Source organism: Falco punctatus, assembly GCF_963210335.1.
Source record: "Falco punctatus genome assembly, chromosome: 5".
NCBI lineage: Eukaryota > Metazoa > Chordata > Aves > Falconiformes > Falconidae > Falco > Falco punctatus.
In genome coordinates, this window is record NC_137584.1 from 54413549 (window position 1) to 54432067 (window position 18519).

Sequence of the window (18519 nt, forward strand, 5' to 3'; positions counted from 1 at the left end):
GCAGGCACAAGAGAGGGACGGAGAAACCCCCACCTGTCTCCCCACAGGTTAATAACCTTGTGGTCACTACAGTTACTTTCTTCATCAGGAAACCTGGTCTTACAGCCAGGTTATGTCTTCCCATAAATGAAACTACTTCCCTTCTGAGTTACCTGTTGGTAAAGACTTTTTTGTCTCTGCTTTCCATTCAGCTTTAACCTGGATGCTTGAGCCGCGGGTTTAAGCACCCATATGATCCTAGCACAGGGCAGGGCGGCAGGCCACCAAACCCCCTTGGGTTACTTAGTTTCACACTGATTAAATTTGTTCCATATAAGGAACCTGGAATTGCGGATTCGTGCACCCCAGCCTGGGTCCTCCCAAGAAGGAGCAGTGACTAGGCTGTCCAGAAAGCCCTGCTGCAGTGCACCATCTCTCTGCTGCAAGAGCTGTGTGGGCCATCAGCCCTCTGAGGAGCAAAACCCATACAGGAAAGTCAATGAAGGCAAACTTCTAGTGAGGACAAATCTTAGGAGCATATTTTTACTGATGAAAGACTACTTTGGGAGGAAGAGATGTCTGTTTCTAGTTTCTATTCTATTCTACCCCCATGCAAAAACTCCCTCACTTTGTTTACATCTTATTGTGAGTTCTTGAAGTCATTTAAATGCAGGTTTAAACCCATGTTGGGGACACTGGGGAAGATGGAAGAAGGATCAGGCAAGAAGGATCAAGGGGGGTGGAAGAAAGCTCCAGGGTTCACATGGAAATTGAAATCCATGGAGGTAAGGAAGGAAGGAAGTCCCTCTTTCAATCCATCACTGTCCTTCTTAGGTAATCTTATCTGGTCTGTGGTGGTCTTTCTTTATGTATTTTATTGGATTAAGCAAGCCAAAATTAAGAGCTGTAACACTCCCCTAAAGCCCAGAGAATTACAATGGAGACAAATTTAGTCTTCTTGACTTTGCTCCTGTGATTCTTAGATGAACTTGCTACCTGAGTTAAAGCATGATTCATTAGCACAGTTAAATGCAGAACCATTTATGTGTCTTTCACCTCAGTCACTAAATGCATCTGTAACAAACTGCAAAACAGCTGCTTTCACATACGACACTGAACAGCCCAGGGACTCAAATCACAGAGGTCGTATCTCTTGTCACCCTTATGATCCAGATTGCATAGGACTGCTTTTGCTCTGCCCCAAAATGCTCTTGGACTTAAACTTGGCCACCAAATGCTCTACCAGAAATTGGTAAACCTTGTGGGAAAGAAAACTATTAGTTTGGAATTTCTGACCCTCCATGGATTTATTTGTTTGTTCCTGTGTTTTGAAATACTGTTAGCTCTATGGCCTTGTGCTAGCTTGGAAAACACTGGTAAAAGATAGGGCTGTCTAGAATTCACATCAATTACTTTGATGTTAGAGCAATATTTCAGGCTTTTACAAAACATGGTTATTGTATTAATTTATAGTGCACTTGAATTTGATGTTAGCAGGCATTCATGCTCAGCATTGCCTTGCACAGCATTTGTTTGCAATGTTTTATTTTTTAATTTCTACATTTTGCAGAGCAGCTGTGGCCTGGCCTTAAATTTCACAGAAATGAGCAGCATCAGTTTTACATTGTTTTGTGGTTTACTCTGGAAAAGGAGGTAGTGGTGGGGATTAAATCAAGTGCTCAAAAACTAGCAAGTGCTTAAATGCTTTGTTGGATCTGAACCAGGATAATAAACCTTGGAAATATGCATGTTTCACTGAGGATCAGCACAGAAAGTCCTGTTTCAGTTAATTAAAAAATTATCTTGGATCCTTTATTTTATGACAAGATTCCTAGCACTGTTCATTTGTACTGAATCATCTTTTAATGCATGCATCCATGTGGTTTGAATATGACACTCCTAGTATTTTAGTTCATTATTCCTGTGCTATTCAAATGGTACCTCATGTGGCCTTTATTTCACACCAAGCTGCAGTAGAAAGACAAGGCATGTCAAATTGAAAAATAAAGCAAGGATTGTGAATTGCCTGCTTCTCCCTATTTCCTTGTCCCAGACAAGGTTTATCTGAAGTCCCTTGTTAACATGTCAGCTGACAAAGGTATTGATTTGCCTTTTCACAGGCTGATTGGTAGTAGTGAAGTGCAAACCAATTTAAGGTATTTTTGGATAGCTGGACGCTGAATTACAGTATTTAAAATTGCAGGAGGTGTTCTCTAAAATACCAGCCAAATATGTTAATCTTGTCTAACTTGATAGAACCTACAAGTTTGGGAGGCTTTTATAGGTGTTAAAAAGGTCATAATAAGAAAAAAAATGCTTTTGCAGTAATGACACATGGCAATGTCAGTGGGAGCTTCTCCTTAATTATTTTAGGACTCTGTTTTGCAAAGAGCAGAATAGCCTTGTTCAGCCCCGAGGCTGAACTTAAACTATACTGAGGTGCACAATCTGGGACATCATTTTCACTGACATCTGTGTTCCTGTGCGTAGTTTTAAGTATGCGAATGAGGGGAAGTCTTGGCAGATCAGGCCAAGGGCTTTGCTTTCTAAAAGAGGTACTGTGAAAAGAGGGAGTGACAACACCATGCCCCAGCTGATATTTCTGTGTCTCTGCTATGATGGTGGTTCAGTCTGCTGTTGCTGAGCACAAAATTTGGCCCTCCAAGGACTGCCCAGAAAAGGTGTCTGTGTCTTGCCATACTGTGCTCCATTTAAACAGCTATTTGAGTCAACACCCTGCATTATATAAATATATGTATACTGATAGTTGTATGTTAATGGATCTACTGACACAAAGGCACTGCTTAAGAGAAATGATCTCCTGTGTTTAAAATTAGGCATTTTTTTAAAGTTCTACTCAGCTTAGTTAGTAGCCACTGGCCAAAATGGAACATTTTACCTCCAGACCCACTTTATAAAAAAATCTAGAGAACAAGTATTGCTGTGATTCTAACTAGTAATTGGGCCTAACAATGTTCTATTGTTCCACAGGGACATTGTCTTCTGTAAAGTGGTGTATTGTCAAGTGAGTCTAGCATACCATCTCCAGCCAGCTTTCATACAATAATCAAGGCTGCCTATCATTAGCCAAATTTGCCCTTCTTACTTTGTAGGTCGAGTGTTCTATTTAAGCATTCAGTAAATAACAGTGGCCTTTGATAATCATATTAAAGACAATGAAAGATTTTACATTCATTTCCTTGACCATGTTCTAGGAGAGAAGATCATTGTGATACTGAAATCTGTGAAAAAGTTTATGGGGCTTATGTCAAGTACTACAAAATCCCGTTTCCTTTGGCAGAGAGGGCTGGGAGGAATTTTTTACAGGCAAACTGATCTTTGCCCAGCTTTGTACAAAAACTAGACTGTCAGTAGAGCTTTAAGTGCAAAGACAGTATTTTATTTCACTCATGAAGATCATCACACTAAAACATGCATTATAAAGTATGAGAACATAATTATGCCAAAAAGGTAAAAATGTGCAATCACATCACTTATCGCCACTGCTGAGAAAGGTGTAAACTACAGCCAATCTGCAGAGAGTGTGGCTGGATGGTAAGTCAGTGTATGAAGTCAGGAGACTGTTTCTCCCCATGGCATCTGAGTTTCTATGTCACATTGAGCTCTGGGAGGAAAGCCAGGAAGGTTTTCTCAAAGGAAAGGGGGCACAGGAAGGCAACAAGCTTCTATGGCCTTTGAAAAGCAACCCTAAGCACAGAAAACTCTTATGAAAGGAGAACTAAAAGATGTTTTGTGGCAAACAGACCCAGAGCCTTCACACCTTCCTCCTGGCTGCCTCACTCCAGCAGCAACCAAAGCAAAACATGAGCAGCAGTGACCAGCGAGGGACTTAACGAAACAGATCACTGCAGGCCTCTCGCTAAATAAGTCACTATTGTAAAAGGATGCTTATCCCTTCCACTGGCAGTTTTGTAAAGCATAGGCACAAGTCTCTATTTTGAAAGAACAAAGACTTAAATTGCCCCCAACTGCAGTGTCCTGCACTCCTCTGTTGTGCACCCCCTCAAGGACGAACATTAGCCCTTGGAAATTTACTAGAGTTACTAGAAAAACAGGTTTATTTGCCCCACCCAGCTGGATAATTTCTCCTCTCCATACTTTTTAGAAATGAAATATGTGATAATCTGAACTAATACAGGCACAACTTCTCCATAAATTAGAGCCTCTGGCTTCTGCAGTCATTCCTCTGCAAATGCCTCAGAGGATTATCCCAGATTCAATATTCTGAACAAATAAACACCTTCAAACAGGAATACACATTTCAGGTTTTGATTAAAAGGCCTTTTTTTGGATGGCAGTATGTGGTTTATTATAGTAAGCACATTCTCCCTTGAAAGCTTGTTTTCCTTTTTCTTTTTCTCTCTTTTTTTCCTTTCTGCTTGTTGTTCTACCGTGATGGGACAGTTTGAGTGTCTACATAACAAAGGACTAGAGAGACAGTGGCTGTGAAATCCAGTTGCAAACAGAATTGTCATCTCATACATCAGCTCAAATCAGCTTCTATTAAGGGACCTGAAAAGAGGTACAGACTATTACATACCTGCCTACAGTAAAGCTATGACATATCCTACTGATATATTTGCTGCTGAGCTGTGTTATTGGGTAAGATGGGCCACAAATCACATTAACTAAGACAATTCTACCATTCCTAGATCTTTATACATCTATCACTTCTTGCCCAGTAATCCTTCAGAGGGGAATCACTGTCTATAAGAAAGCTCTTCTGGTTTGTGACTATTCTTTCAAGTTGAAAATGGACTGAAAATAGCTTTAAGAATATATTGAATAGCTTGCATGAAACAGGAAAACGCATACCAGACATTAAATTTTTTTCAAGTTTATGGAGATGAAAATTCCAATAGTTAAAAAAAAAAAAAAAAAAAAAAAAAAAAAAAGAGTTAAAATGCAGGCTCACAATGGTGAGAAGGTTAGGGGAGGAAGGATGGCTGTGGGGAGGAAGGATGGCTGGAGAAAATCATAGGTGAAGTACATCTCACTGCCTTCCTTCTCAAGTGGCCCAGAAAACAGGGGAAGGACATAATGCACAGGTCTCACGGTCTTTTCCCCCCAAACCCTTCTGCTGCTCTAATGTAAATTGGAGCAGGCATGAGTGAAGGGTGATTTCCGTGTTCCACTGCAAGGTTCCTTAAAAAAGCATGTGAGTGTTCAGCCCGTCTGTTAGATAGTGATGCAAACAGTACAAACACTGGACAAACATTTTTATATAGTCTGATACAGCTTAAGAGATAAAAGGATTAAATCCCACCGGTCCCAGCATATGTTACTTCAAGGAGTCAGCCTAAAGGATTAGCCATTAGAAACAGAAATGTAGAGCACCAGAAGAAAAGAAAAAGAATTTAAGATTTGCTCCTTTTGGATCATCAATGGTACCAGGTATCTTGCAACCAGTAGTCATAAAGCTGCTCAGAGAGAAGCACCTCGGAAGCCATAGAATGAGGTACGTATTGCTTTCCCCCCCCAGAGATCAGGATGCAGCCAGAGGCACGAGATTAGTTGAGGCTTCTCATGACTCCCCTCTCAGCAACAGAGCAATTTCACTCCTTTTAATGTGTCCACACAAAGTCAGACTTGACCCTTAGCAGGCTGGCAGCATACCGCTCTCCAGAGCAATATAGCTGCTCATCAGCTCCATATTTGCTAGTTATTAATTTTGAGCAGCCACTTCAGTCTCATGTTATGGGGCAGAGCCAGAGAGACAAATGGCTGTCATTAAGCAGAATCACCGATTTTTAATGCCAGTCATGATCATCTGTTTTGGCCTCTTGCACAAAACCATGGGCAGAGTTTCAGGCCACATTTCATGCATCATACTTCTTTTACCTGCTTTGGAAAAGGATAAACCCCCTCTCACCCTCTCTCCTTTCCAGTTTAAGCATCCCTCACTTTTTCCAGCCCCTCAAATCTCCTTCATTGGGGCTGCTGCAAAAGCCTTCGCAGGAGTTGCATTGCATGGGTGCTGGGACAGTGCAGGTTACAGTAGTGGGTCCCCCTACCTCAAATCCCAGCTCTGCCCCAGAGCTGTGTGCCCTCACAGGTACACACCATGCACACCACGAAGGCTGGTGCCCTCCCCTGCAGTGTTACCTTTGAAAACAAGGCAAACCAGCGCTGAAGCTGGCCTTTTGTGAGAAGTAGTTTGCTATCTGGCTATTTGTGTTAATACTCTGCAGAGCCAGAAACCAGGTAAATCAAAAATCTGTGGGGTTTCATAAGTCTGGAAAAAATTCTGATCTTGGCAAAGCCAGGTATTAGCCATGTCCTTTGACTTCCCTCCTCTCATGGCAGCTTCGCAGTGGCTTACTTGAATCCGTCCCCAGTGTTGATCATTTTTTACATGTTCTTAGATGGTCTGCCTGCATTACTGGTGGGATAATCCCTTCCTTATCTTCCCTTGGACCTTGTGTTGCTAATAACCCAGTCCTTCCTTTCAAAGTCTTACATACTTCTGCCTACTTCCCTACTAAGCTGTAAGTCCACTTAATCTCTTTCCAGAGTTTATACCTCAGAAACTTGAATTCTTTCAAGTATTGTAACAGCTGCTTTCTAAATCTCACCATAAAGAACTTGATCTCACGCAATACAGGTACAGGAAAGAAAAAAATGCTAAGCAGCAAATGAATACCAAGGGAATCTAATATTTCATTAATAAGAGCTGCTGAGCAGCTTCCAATTTGCTTCTGCTGCCTGGCAGGAATAAGGTCAAAACAAGGACAATTGTCATTCATGTACCTCACTTGAATGTTGAGTACCCTCAGGCTCCCAGTATTTCTCAGATATTGTCAGATTTTTCTGCTTCTCTGATGTAAATCTGTTTGTTTGTTTGTTTGTTTGCTTTTTTAATTATTTTTTATTTACTGCATAGCTGTAAAGTAAGGAAGTAAGGAAGAAATCACAGGAGGGTCTGAGACATTTCTTTGCTTATGGCCCAAATATCAAGCTCATTAAGTTGGCCATGTTGGCTCAAACAAAAGGATCACTCAATCAATCTGTTACCCTGCCTCCAACAACAGCCAGTAGCAGATGCTGGGGGGAAATACATAAGAAAAGGCCCATGCAGCAGGCACAGTGTGTTCTTCTGCCTATCTGCAGTTTAGAAAACTTCACGAAAAATGTCAGGGATTTATTTTTACTATTGTGAACAATAGTTCTTGATGGATCTTTTTCCACACATACAGAGAAATAATGTTTTAACAGCCAACTTTTAATCATTTTAACCCGCTAATATTTTTCACATTTGAAGTGTCTTGTGAAAGTGAGTTCCATAGTTGAAACGCATTGTCTGAAAAAGCACATCTTCCCACTTTGCCTAACTGTTGTTGCTAATAACTTCACTTGGATTCTCTTCGTTTGTGTCTAAAAATGTACTGAAAACCTCTCCTCTATTTGTCTCCACTTCAACTGTTTCCCTCTGCTCTATGTTGTCTAAGCTGAAGAATCCCTGTTTGTTTAATTGCTCTTTGCAGCGCCCATTGCACACCTTTCTCCATGTAGTTCTGAGTTGACCAAATTTGCATGCAAGTTGGCAAATACAGAGGCACAGCATTCTCACTGGCACATTACAGTGTTCCCTTCCTAATAATTGCCAAGCCTGTTTGCACCCATGACCTCTGCCTCGCAGGAGCTGATGCTGTCCCCGAACTGCCCACGGAGGGAGGCTCTAGCACTCCTGCCCTGAGCAGTGCTGGCATGCTGAGGTGGGTACTGGTGGCTTGTTTTCTCCCTACATATTGCTTTGCATGTGTGGTAAGAAATTTTATGGGTCGTTTTTTTCAAAGTACTCAATATTTTGAGACCCTGTTGTGTTTATGATCCTTCTTCATTCCTATTACTCTGAATAATTTGTACCATCAATTAGTTTTGCTCGTGCATACACCTCCCTTTCCTGAGACATATGGAAATATATTGAGCAGATCTAGTAATCTCCTTCCACTGTTAAAACTGGCCTTGTCCTTTGTTTCCTTTTATAAACAGTTACTGATCTACATGGATATCTTCTCTTGTATCCCATGACATTTCACCAGAGCTCTTGGAAACTGAAAAGCACAGTGGCTCATTCGTTTTGATCCCCATGTTCCTTAACTCTTTCAAACAGACATGGCTTTCCTCAGCAAAAACTCGACAGCTCTTCCTCAAGACACTATAAATACCTTCCTTTCCTTATTCCAACTGAGATTATCCTAGCGCCAGCCAGCAGCGTAGTACAGAAGCCTGCCAAGGTGTCCCCTTCCTGCACCCCCATGGAATGTTTTCTTCAGTGCTGGCATGTGTCACCTCTTCTGTCTCTGGTCTCTCACCCTCTCAGCTAGCAGACTCGCAAAATACTTGGCTGCCTGATGATGGGACTGCAAGTAACTTTTCAGCAATTATATTGTATTTTCTTTGTTTGGACACAGTGTACACCTTTATGGAAGGTACATTTCTCTTTCTAACAGCTTTCTTCATTCAGTTGTTTATCTGTGCTGAGCTATTCATTTTTTATTTTATCCATTTGTATGTGTATTTTAAGCCTCTAATCAGGTAATGTAAGCATTCTCCATAACACTGCTGAAGCATTTGTTCTAATTTTCCTTTTAATTACTTTATAGAAAGCAGGTTTATTCTAGTATTGTTCTCCTTTTGAAGCAAAATGTGATAGGCTCTCGACTCTTTCATTTCTACAAGAATACTGAATTTGAAATAACAAATAGAAATATCTTTGTGACAGTTATATCTTGAACTACTCATGCTAGCACTGAAGCAAGATTTTCTTTTTTTCCCTCTCATTAAATATCAGGCAAAGTGCTAAAAGAAGCCATCATCTATGGTATCTAAAATGTAGCCCCAGCACTGTACTCCATTATGCAATTTATTCAGCTTTAATGGGAGCAGCTGAACTCTTCCATTATTATTCTGTTTTCTGCCTTTACAGCCTGTGACTTTGTTTAGAGGTGAATGTCACCATCCTGGTCAAGGGATTGTTTGTACTCCTGAATCCTCCACTCTTCCTACTTGGGCAAGGAATCAAGTTTCTGTGATATTTAATGAAACATTTAAGTTTTTGAAACAATGCAATATTTTCTTCTGCATTTGCAGTGGGTGTTCTTTTCTCTAGATTGAACCATAACAAAAGACCATTCAACTGTAAAATTTTTCTTAACTGCTGTCAACATACAACACACTGCAGGTCAGCAAAGGTGAGTCATTACTTGCAGCCACTGCATGAACAAATCCTGCAGTTGTTGAATCTAACAGAGAGATTCAGGCTGAGCCCTTAGCCCCATCTCTGACCCACACTTGACATGGAGAGCCCCAGCTCTTTACCCATCTGTTCCACAAACAGCAGCCAAGGGTAGCCAAAGCAGACAGTGAAAGCTATTGAGTGTGTGCAACGTGGTTACTATCACAGCATCCTTTTGAAATAATGCTAAGATTACACAGCAGATGGGGGGGGGGGGGGGGGGGTGTGAGGGGGGGGAGGGGGGCAGGCAGTGGGGGCCGGTATTTGGTCTCTCTTTTCATGGATAAGCTGATTTGCCCTGTAAAGTGCTACTGCTTAGGCTGGTGAAGGCAGAACACATAGATGTGTAGATGACTTTGCAGTGACTTTGAGAACAGGCGGGTTAAATCTCTGCAGCACTGCATGCACACGACGCACAAGGTAGCAGCAGTCATTATGAGTGGGAGCCCAAACCTACTTCCAGGCTCCCCAAGAGAAAGCCACATCCATGCTGTACCTACAACAGCTGCTGCTTTTTGGCAAAGGTACAAATAGTAAAACCAATCCCAGAGAGGTGCTAAAAGCAAAGAATTGATCGTTATCACTGCCTCAGCTTGGGGTGAGGGATAAACAGATTGTAATAAGTGTCAGATTTCTACAACTGCGCTTTCTTCTTGGGGAATAAGCCTATCCACTCCTTTCCAGCTAAGCAGAGGTCAGGGCCATGCCAGAGGAAGCAGCTACCATTAGCAGATATGAAGAGCAGATCTGCTGCATTGGTGGGATCTGTCTGAACTAAATAACTGGTTGAAATAAGAGCAGCTAAACAGTATTGCAGCTGATGCAGATCCTCAAGTATTTTGGTTTCTCAACAGGAAAACAGTATGCTTCAAACCTCCAGACAAATTGTAGCCTGAAAAGGCCAGTCTGTCTTTGGCAGAATGCCCTGTATGGGCATTTCAGCCCAGTGCCTGTAACGCTGCCAAAGCTTATCTAGTTCAGGGCTCCTCCAGCTTGGTAAGGCTTGATGCTCGTTGCTCAGTGCCTCTCTGAGTAGCCACTACAAGTTGCTTGACTACAAGAAGATTCTAGAAGAAGCAAATACAGCTCAAAGTACCCAAAGAAAAAGTTTATTCCTGGAGGTTGGTTTATGCCCGGCTGAAAGCATATTTGAATTCTTTCAAACTTTATTTAAATCCTGCCTAATGTGACTATGAATATCCCCTTTGCCAGTCACAGTGTACAATCATTTTTCCAGCCAAGCTGGGCTGCCGGCACCAGGCCATCCTATGGAGATGAACTCCAAGGGCTGTGCACACATTGATCCAAAGGGCTCCTTGGCCTCTTGCTGCTTTGCATTTCAGCTAGCGCTCCCTGTCGTGACATGTCGTATCAGCTGTGACTAGTGATACTGGTTTCAACAGCCTTGATGCTGAGGAGGAGCAAAATACAATCATAAGATACCCATGCATTGCCAGGGCCTGGTTTTGCTCAGGCACAGGGCTAGCTGGCCCAGCAGAGAAAAACATCTGCTTGAGAAGCCAGTTTTCTTCTTTGTTCCCCCCTCAAGTGGAGACACCCCACATGACATGCCATTTCTTTAGAACAACATTTGTCTTGTCAGTGGTGAGTACATTAAACTTTGCTGTGATCCAAGTCAGAAAAAAAAGACAAAAAGCCTCTCTACGGCTGCTGTTAGACGCGGCAGCTGTGTTATGACTGTGTGCCACTTGAGTATGTGTAACAGTGTTAGGCCATTACGCAGTATGGTCTTGATTCTCCAGAATAAAATCACCACTCTGTCAGGTCACTCCCACTGTGGGAGTGAAGCTCTTTATATTATTCCTTAAAAAAAGAAAGAAAAAAAAAAAGAAAAAAGAAAAAAGAAAAAAGCAAAAAATCTGAGCCAGCTCCAGAAAATATGGAATTCAAATCTGTGTTACAAATAAATCTAGAGGTTGGTCAAATATGCTCTGTCGACTCAAGGCTCAGGGATTCTTTTTTCCCTTTCTGTTGGTCCTTTCTAGTCTCCTTCCACAGAACTTTTTTATTTTATTTTATTTTTCTACTTTACCAATACTGTCACACATGAATCCTACAAGCATCCAAAGCAATAGTGCAGCATGACACACACTCACATGTACAGAAGACCATTTTTAAAATGTAACTTTCAGACTGCACAGTGCAAGTGTCCTGAGGAAACGCTCATCTATCATTTTGTAGAAACACCATCACAGAGAACCAATTTATAATGGCAGTCTCCGAAGATCTGAAGACACAGTTCATCCGTGTGTACCTCTTTGCTCTTGTGCTGGTTGAATGCCAAACCATAACCTCTCCACACAGCAGCCTCTTGCTAATGCATCTTGCTTATGAACAAAAGGAGGGTGGAGGCTTTCTTTTTTTCTTTTTTTTTTTTTTCTTTTTGGTTTTCTAATAACCAGGAATGGTACAGAAATGTGGTGCCTTTTTTTTTTTTCCTTTCTTTTTTTTTTCTCTTGCTATCAAGGTGGTTACACAGCCAGCTCTTCACATCTGAATTGGGTTTTGTGGGCTAGCAAACTAGCATTTAGATCACTGTAGTGTGGTGTGGTACGAAGGAGTCAAAAATCAGACCCTTTCTTTTCATTTATACCTCAGCAATCTCATTTATAAGGAGTGGAGAGCTGGAATAGCAAACCTGCTTCAGTGCGGCAAGTTGATTTATAAGGTGGCATAAACACACAGTGCCGCTTTGAGGCTGAAGATTGCTTTGGTTTGTTGCTCCACTTCCATTAGCATTATGTCACTTGAGAGCTCTTTAGTCAGAGGTCCCTCTCACACACAGATGCGCAGCCAGAGCTCACTTCCCCAGCTCCATGAGCACTGGTGCTGCCCTGGTGCCCCCCGCCACTTGCTCTGGCACTGAGCAGGGATGATGCCCCAGGGTGATGCTGACTGCTTGCACGCTGCTTGCAGAGCATGGATGGTCCTCTGGGGCTTGGGCCCACACAAAGCTGAAATCCCTGAAAATCACCTTATTCTTCCTGGTGGCCTCACTTGAATTCATGGTTGACCTAAATTTACAGGAAGGAAAGCCACCCTTTCAAAGACATAATCTTTTTCTTTTTTTTTCTCTTCTATTTCAGTGTCCTGGCTGGTCCTGAGTGAAATTTTCCCTGGTGGGATCAGAGGACGAGCCATGGCTTTGACTTCTAGCATGAACTGGGGTATAAATCTCCTCATCTCCTTGACATTTTTGACTGTAACTGGTAAGATTTCTGTGTCCTTCCAAGTTGATATTGTCATAGTGGGCAAAATGAATCTTTCCTATACAAGCAACATCACCAAAATTACAGCTGCAATGGCCCAGGTGCCAAGTTCTGACCTCCATTTAGGTGCTGTTTGTTAGCGTAACCCCATTGTTCCCACCACATCTTTCTAAATTTCTGCTAGTAATTATAGCCTCACGGTGCTGGCTATCAAAGCACCTTGCACATCAACTCCATAGGCTGGGAAACCCAGCTCTTACAAACACCATTGCCTTAGTAAGTTGAAAATTCATAGTATTTAGGATTTAGTACTGCATCTTCTAAGGTCAGTGGAAGTTCTGCTCTATATCAGACCACAGCTTTTCTGATCAAACATTTTTAGAAACAATACCATTGAAATCATTCCTTTTCACAGGAATGTCTGGCTTTGAAAAATTTCCTTTAGAAAAAGGTGTCTTTGTAGGATGAAATTTTTTCATGTTTTAATGCGAGAAAGCAGACTACCATATAGTAACTTGTAATGTGATGATAAATAAGGGAAAAGGTTAAATGCTGATGTCAAAATTCCTTGATTAGCAAATTGATTTTTTTTCTAATTTTATTTCATATGAAGTTTTTCAAATTTTAGTTTGCAGTCTTACTCTGGGGAAAACGTGCTGAAAATCAAAATATGTAAGGGAACAGAAATTCCAGGTCTCTTTTTATATTACTCTCCACTGGAGGCAGGCAACCAGTCCACAAAAAGCTGAGGTGGTTTTCATCCTGTTAGATGCATGATGCATTTTGAGACGGATTTGAAAATGAGTGTGATCTGTGACTAAAATGGGTTTCACATGGTGTTTTCTTTTCTTAAAAAAAAAAAAAAAAAAAAAAAAGAAAAAGAAAAAGAGAAAGAGAGAAAAAAACCACCCAAGTACTATTTGATTAAAACTAGGAAAACATGCCAGGTCAAACTCATTGTGTCCACACTAGCAGTTCAGGTAGATGAAGAATCCTCTTCAGAAGCAAATCACTCAGTTTCCCCCATACACCACACTTAGGTTTGCATTACAGAACTGCACTTCTGAACTACGTAAGCTTTTGGACAAAACCAACCCAGAAAACGTACAGTGAATGCACTCCAGCTGCCAACACTTGCTCAGTCCTTGGATCAGATCAGAGCTATTCCTAAGGATATGTCCCCAAAACCAGATAGTGCAGACCTCAGGTCCTCAGCATCAACTGTTCCACCTGAAGGTCCCCTCCTATCATGCAGCGTTACTTGCTGGCCATAATGCTTGTCTCAGTTTCAATGAATGTAAAGCTGCAGTAACTCCATTGGTTTAGCTGGATCTAATCTGGATTTATGGAACTGTAACTACAAGCAAATAGGCATTCCTAGCCTACAGCAGAAGGGTGGGATTGGAAATTCTGTCTTCAGATGAATACATGTGGAGGTCACGGTGGCCAGCAGTACCTGCACGTAGGTATCTGATGCAGAAGATAATGTCTGGATTAGCAGCTTCAGCTGCAATTTTTAGCTTACAACACAACAAACAGATGTCTCAACTGTCGGGTTTTGTTTTAGCAGGGAAAGGGGCTAAGGGGGCTGCAGCAGCCTGTTGGGTTTGTATGTGGTCTGCTTCCCAGGGATTGCAGAGTGCATCCCTCAGGCTGAGGACCTGCTGGCCCCTGGACTGTAAGCTCAGCAAACCACCAGTTATTGACTGGCCCCATTAGGAGTTCAAACTTGGATCCCTTTCTGGTGCAGGACCCATGACTTGCAGTGGAAATGCTAGGAGATGACAGGTGGGGAGGATTAGCTGGAGACAACTGCAACAGTGTGAAAAATGCTTGGGTTCGCTCCATGAAAGAATGTGCAACAAAACCAGACAGGGGCAGAGATTTGAGGTACCCATGACCCCCAGTGCCTTTGCACAAACCAGTAACAATGGCTACTCATGATTTTCATCCAGAGTGACCCAAGCAAAATAAATCAACAGGCTCATGCTAAATGGGTCAATATGGGGTCATCAATTTTCTTTCATAAGTAGTATGAGAAAAAGCTAAACCACTCTTATTTTTCAAATTATGGACAGGCACAAATAAGTGAGCTAAGAATAACAGCCTAGCTTCTTTCTAACCTCTCCTGTGCATTACAGGCTGTATCCTATTAAAAAAACAGCATCAGAAAAAAAAATTGTAATATTTTAAAATTAAAAAAGACATGTTTTCTTCCTTTGTAGAGCTCATTGGCTTGTCCTGGGTGTGCTTCATTTACACAATAATGAGCCTAGCATCCCTGGCTTTTGTTATTGTATTTATACCAGAGACAAAAGGATGCTCTTTGGAACAGATATCTATGGAACTAGCTAAACAGTAAGTACTGAGTGTGTGCTTGCATCCCCTAGGTACCAGCAGGACAAAGCCTTTCAATGCCACATGCTAAAAAACAGGAAACCTTGTGGGTTTTTTTCTGCAAAAACAGATTCAAGTTTAGAGCTCACACATGTTGATCTCAGTGGCCAAGGAAACATTTTAGTGGTGCTGAAGGACTGGCCCTAAAGGGATGTTGGTTTCTAGCACCTGTGAGGTGCACCTGTGAGGAACACCTGCAGCTGGGCCTGGCTCCCCAGCACTTTTGCTGACTGGTGTTCCCAGAGAGGAGGGCAACTGTGTTCTTAAATTTAGGGCTGCATGTCTTGGCTTGCATGCAGAAAAAGGGAAGGAGCAAGGCCCTATCTCAGATACTTCAAGGCTCCATGTGGGTTTTGATACCTCTTCTAGATGAGCATTTTTTTGTGCATTTACTGAGTCCTGTAGCTCTGTAAACTCTGTGAGCTAATACCCAAAAAAGGTTCTTCCAGCATGAGTTTTGTGACCCCGGCTCACCACATAGAAAGGGTAGAAGAGCAACAACAGGGAGAATGTTGGTGATGTGAATGCTATGTGCCTCCTCCTTTAGTATGACTCATACTGATATTTTTTGTGTCTTTTGATTCTGTTTTTTCTTATCCCTCAGAAGTAGAGTGGCCCTTGGAATTACATACATTCAAATGAAAGCAGCTCATCAATTCAGAGAACAGAATTAAAGGGCCTGCTGGTACACATGCTGTTTATTTACAATCTCCAAATGCAGGTGTTGTTGACCATAAATCAACTTGCAATTTTTATTATCAATTTGCTGCTGCTCCCATTCTTTTCAGTTGTTTTTAGCTATAAAAAAAAATACAGAAAAAACTAAGCAGCCCTGATTTTTAAAATGCAGCACCCTCCTGATCTGTTCAAAGAGCTGCTCTACAGCAGCTACTTGCTCTTTTGGATTAATCTCAGAAGTTACCAGCATAATGATTAAAAGGATAAAGAAATGTCAGAGGAAACAATTTAGCGGACATTTTTGTGAGGCTGAGGGCCTGGGGTGAGAGGCAGGCCTTGTCACAGCTGGTAGCAGGCTGGTACAGGCCAGCGTCCCCACCGCCAGGTGTGACAGGGCCACTGGCAGCCCGCTGCCCCTCGGCAAAGCCGGTGACACCCAGAGAGGGAGGCTTGAAGGTACAGGTAGAAATATTCAAGCTGAAAATGAGACACGTAACTTTTTGACAGTGGAAGTTATTAACATGTGAACAGCCCTGTGCGGTGGGTCATGCTGTATTTGGGCTTTTTAGATTACCAGGGAGTTGTTTTTTTTTTTTTCTAAAGGATATGCTGCAACGCGGCCAGGCTCGGAAGAGGTTGTTTAGGGGCTAATGATGAGCGATTACCCCAGTGCAGAAAGCCCGGAGCTAACTGAGCTGCCGGAGCTCCGGCCTGTCCCTGCTTCACTGACCGAGAAACGCGCCTCTGGCCCGGCCCGCACTGCCCCCCGCGCCCTCTGCTCCCGCCTCTCCACAGACCGGCACCCGGCCGGCCGGAGCGGGGGGGCCGGCCCGGGGCTGCCGGAGGTGGCGGCGGGGAGCTGGCCCGGAGCAGCCGGAGGAGCAGGGCGGCCAGCCACAGCCGAGTCGGAGCGGGGGAGCCGGCCCGGAGCAGCCGGAGGAGCAGGGCGGGCAGCCCGGGGAGGAGCGGGCGGCGGGCGCGGCTGGAGGAGGGCGCGGCGGGGCCGCCCCCGCCCTCAGGCCGGGCAGCGCCGGGCACAGCTGTCCCGCCGGGGCCCCGGGCCCGTAGCGGCAGGCGCACGCACTGTCTGCCATGGCAAACCGCTGCGGGGCTTTTTGCTTCTCCAGGAAATACGCGAAGACCCCCTTGTGCTGGATGAGCCAGCGCAGAGAGAAGCTGGTGCCGGTGGAACTTGCCAAGAGAGAGAAAGAGCAGCTCTACTAGGCCCGGGGCAATCAGAGCAGCCTTCACCAAAAGACTGATAAAAAGGAAAAAAAGTTCAGTGATGCTCACACTCTGATGGGACACATGGTATCTTTATTATACACGAGATATTCTCTTTTTCATTTCTTAGTAGAACGTCTTTCAGTGGCAGTTTACAGCCAACATTAAAGATTGTTGTAGTTTATAACTGACTGGAAGGCTAGGCTCTCTCTGTTTCAAACCACCATCCCTCATCGCCCCAGAGGTTACCCACCTCTTACAGACAGGAGGTGAATGGAAATTGGAATATTGTGCACAATTCTAGTTATCCATATTACACAAGAGTTCAGTCTGGCAGAGGTCCAAGGAACAACTGAGGTGCCAAGGAGAAAGAAGGGTCTCACAGAAGGAGCCCACCAAAGACAGGTCTGTTTAGTCTAGCAAAGAAGGGACTGAAAAGGGTTAACAACTAGGGCAGTACCTTAGGGAAGACAACACTATGGAGAGAAAAAATGGACAACTCTAGAGTGTGAAGGATAATGGTAGTGCAGAACACCTGGGTATGAACTGTTTACTAATTAAATTAGGTTTCAGCTTAATAATACTTGGAAAAGGATCTTGTTTATCAAAACTTAATTATTTAGAACACAGAGCATGTTCAGCTTGTAAGAGGAGCTTTACACACAGTTTCCCAGGAGGGCCAGGATTCAGTGACGTAGGAAAAGGCACTACTCCCCAGAAAACCTAGTCAAATTGTTTGGGGGTAGGGGTGGAATTTCCATAATCAATTATGCTAGATTGAATGTGACCTAACAGAAGAGGAGATAGGATTTCTTTGTCCCAGAAAAGTTGGAAGCTGCAAGTACTAGAGTTGATGCCAAAATAATTTTATTTCTCAACATGGGGCACACTAGACTTTGACTTTTGGATTCAGAAAGCAAAAATTGTGTGGTACAGGGCAGCACAAAGGGAGTTAGGAAACCATAATCACTGCAAATAATAAACTACGTCAAATTCTTGTTTATTGCTTAGCAAGTGTATCCTGATACTCAACGAGCCTCTACAAAGGGTTATTTATATGGCTCCCATAAGAGAACACAAGTAATTTTTTCTTAGAAGGTTAATAGATTTTGTTAGAATGATCAGTAGATAAATATTTATTAGCAGACAAATAAATGGCTCTTTGTTTAAAGAAAAAAAACATGCTTTAAAAACATGCTGGCTGTCTCAGCAGCCACACAACAGCAGCTCTTCCAGCATTTAATTGAGGAAGCAAGACTGACACTGTCAGCTGGACTGCAGATAACTGCTTCGAACTAAGCACATGATCCCACTTTATTTGCTGCCTCATATCACTAAAACCACCTGACAGTGTCCTGCACTGAAGGAACAGTGACTCACCGATCTAGCTAAAGTTTTACTTCTGAGAAGAGCGGACCAGTTCTGATCAGATTCTCACATGGTCACACTTCTAAATAGATACTGACATTGTAAATTTGTAGGAGCACATCTATTCAGACAGTGAGCATGTGTTCAAAACCTGAAAATAAACTATTGAAGCCAAGGGCATGATTTGCCAGAAGTTACTGGAAATTCAGCTACCTCAGGGTGGGAACCTACTGGCCAAATCCACACCACAGCTTTCCTGCATTGTGAGACTTAAGGGAATCAATACCAAAACCCTGATGGACTTTTGTTATAAAGGTCAGGTAAAATAGTTATCATAATGCAGGATTTTTAACCATGACCGTGCAAATCCCATGTCATCTAAAC

At 42.8% G+C, this 18519-nt stretch overlaps 1 protein-coding gene across 3 annotated transcripts in view; it reads left to right on the forward strand.

The window, feature by feature from the left end:
• Window positions 1-16958, forward strand: part of SLC2A12 (solute carrier family 2 member 12) — a 37408-nt gene extending 20450 nt beyond the window's left edge. For 2 of the 3 annotated variants that reach the window (XM_080388358.1, XM_080388360.1), the window contains 3 exons: window positions 12346-12468; window positions 14694-14826; window positions 16671-16958. In XM_080388358.1, the coding sequence (XP_080244484.1) occupies window positions 12346-12468; window positions 14694-14826; window positions 16671-16767 (353 nt within the window). In that variant the 3' untranslated portion in view covers window positions 16768-16958. The other variant, XM_080388359.1, reaches the window with a different exon arrangement.
• The last annotated feature ends 1561 nt before the right edge of the window (window positions 16959-18519 follow it).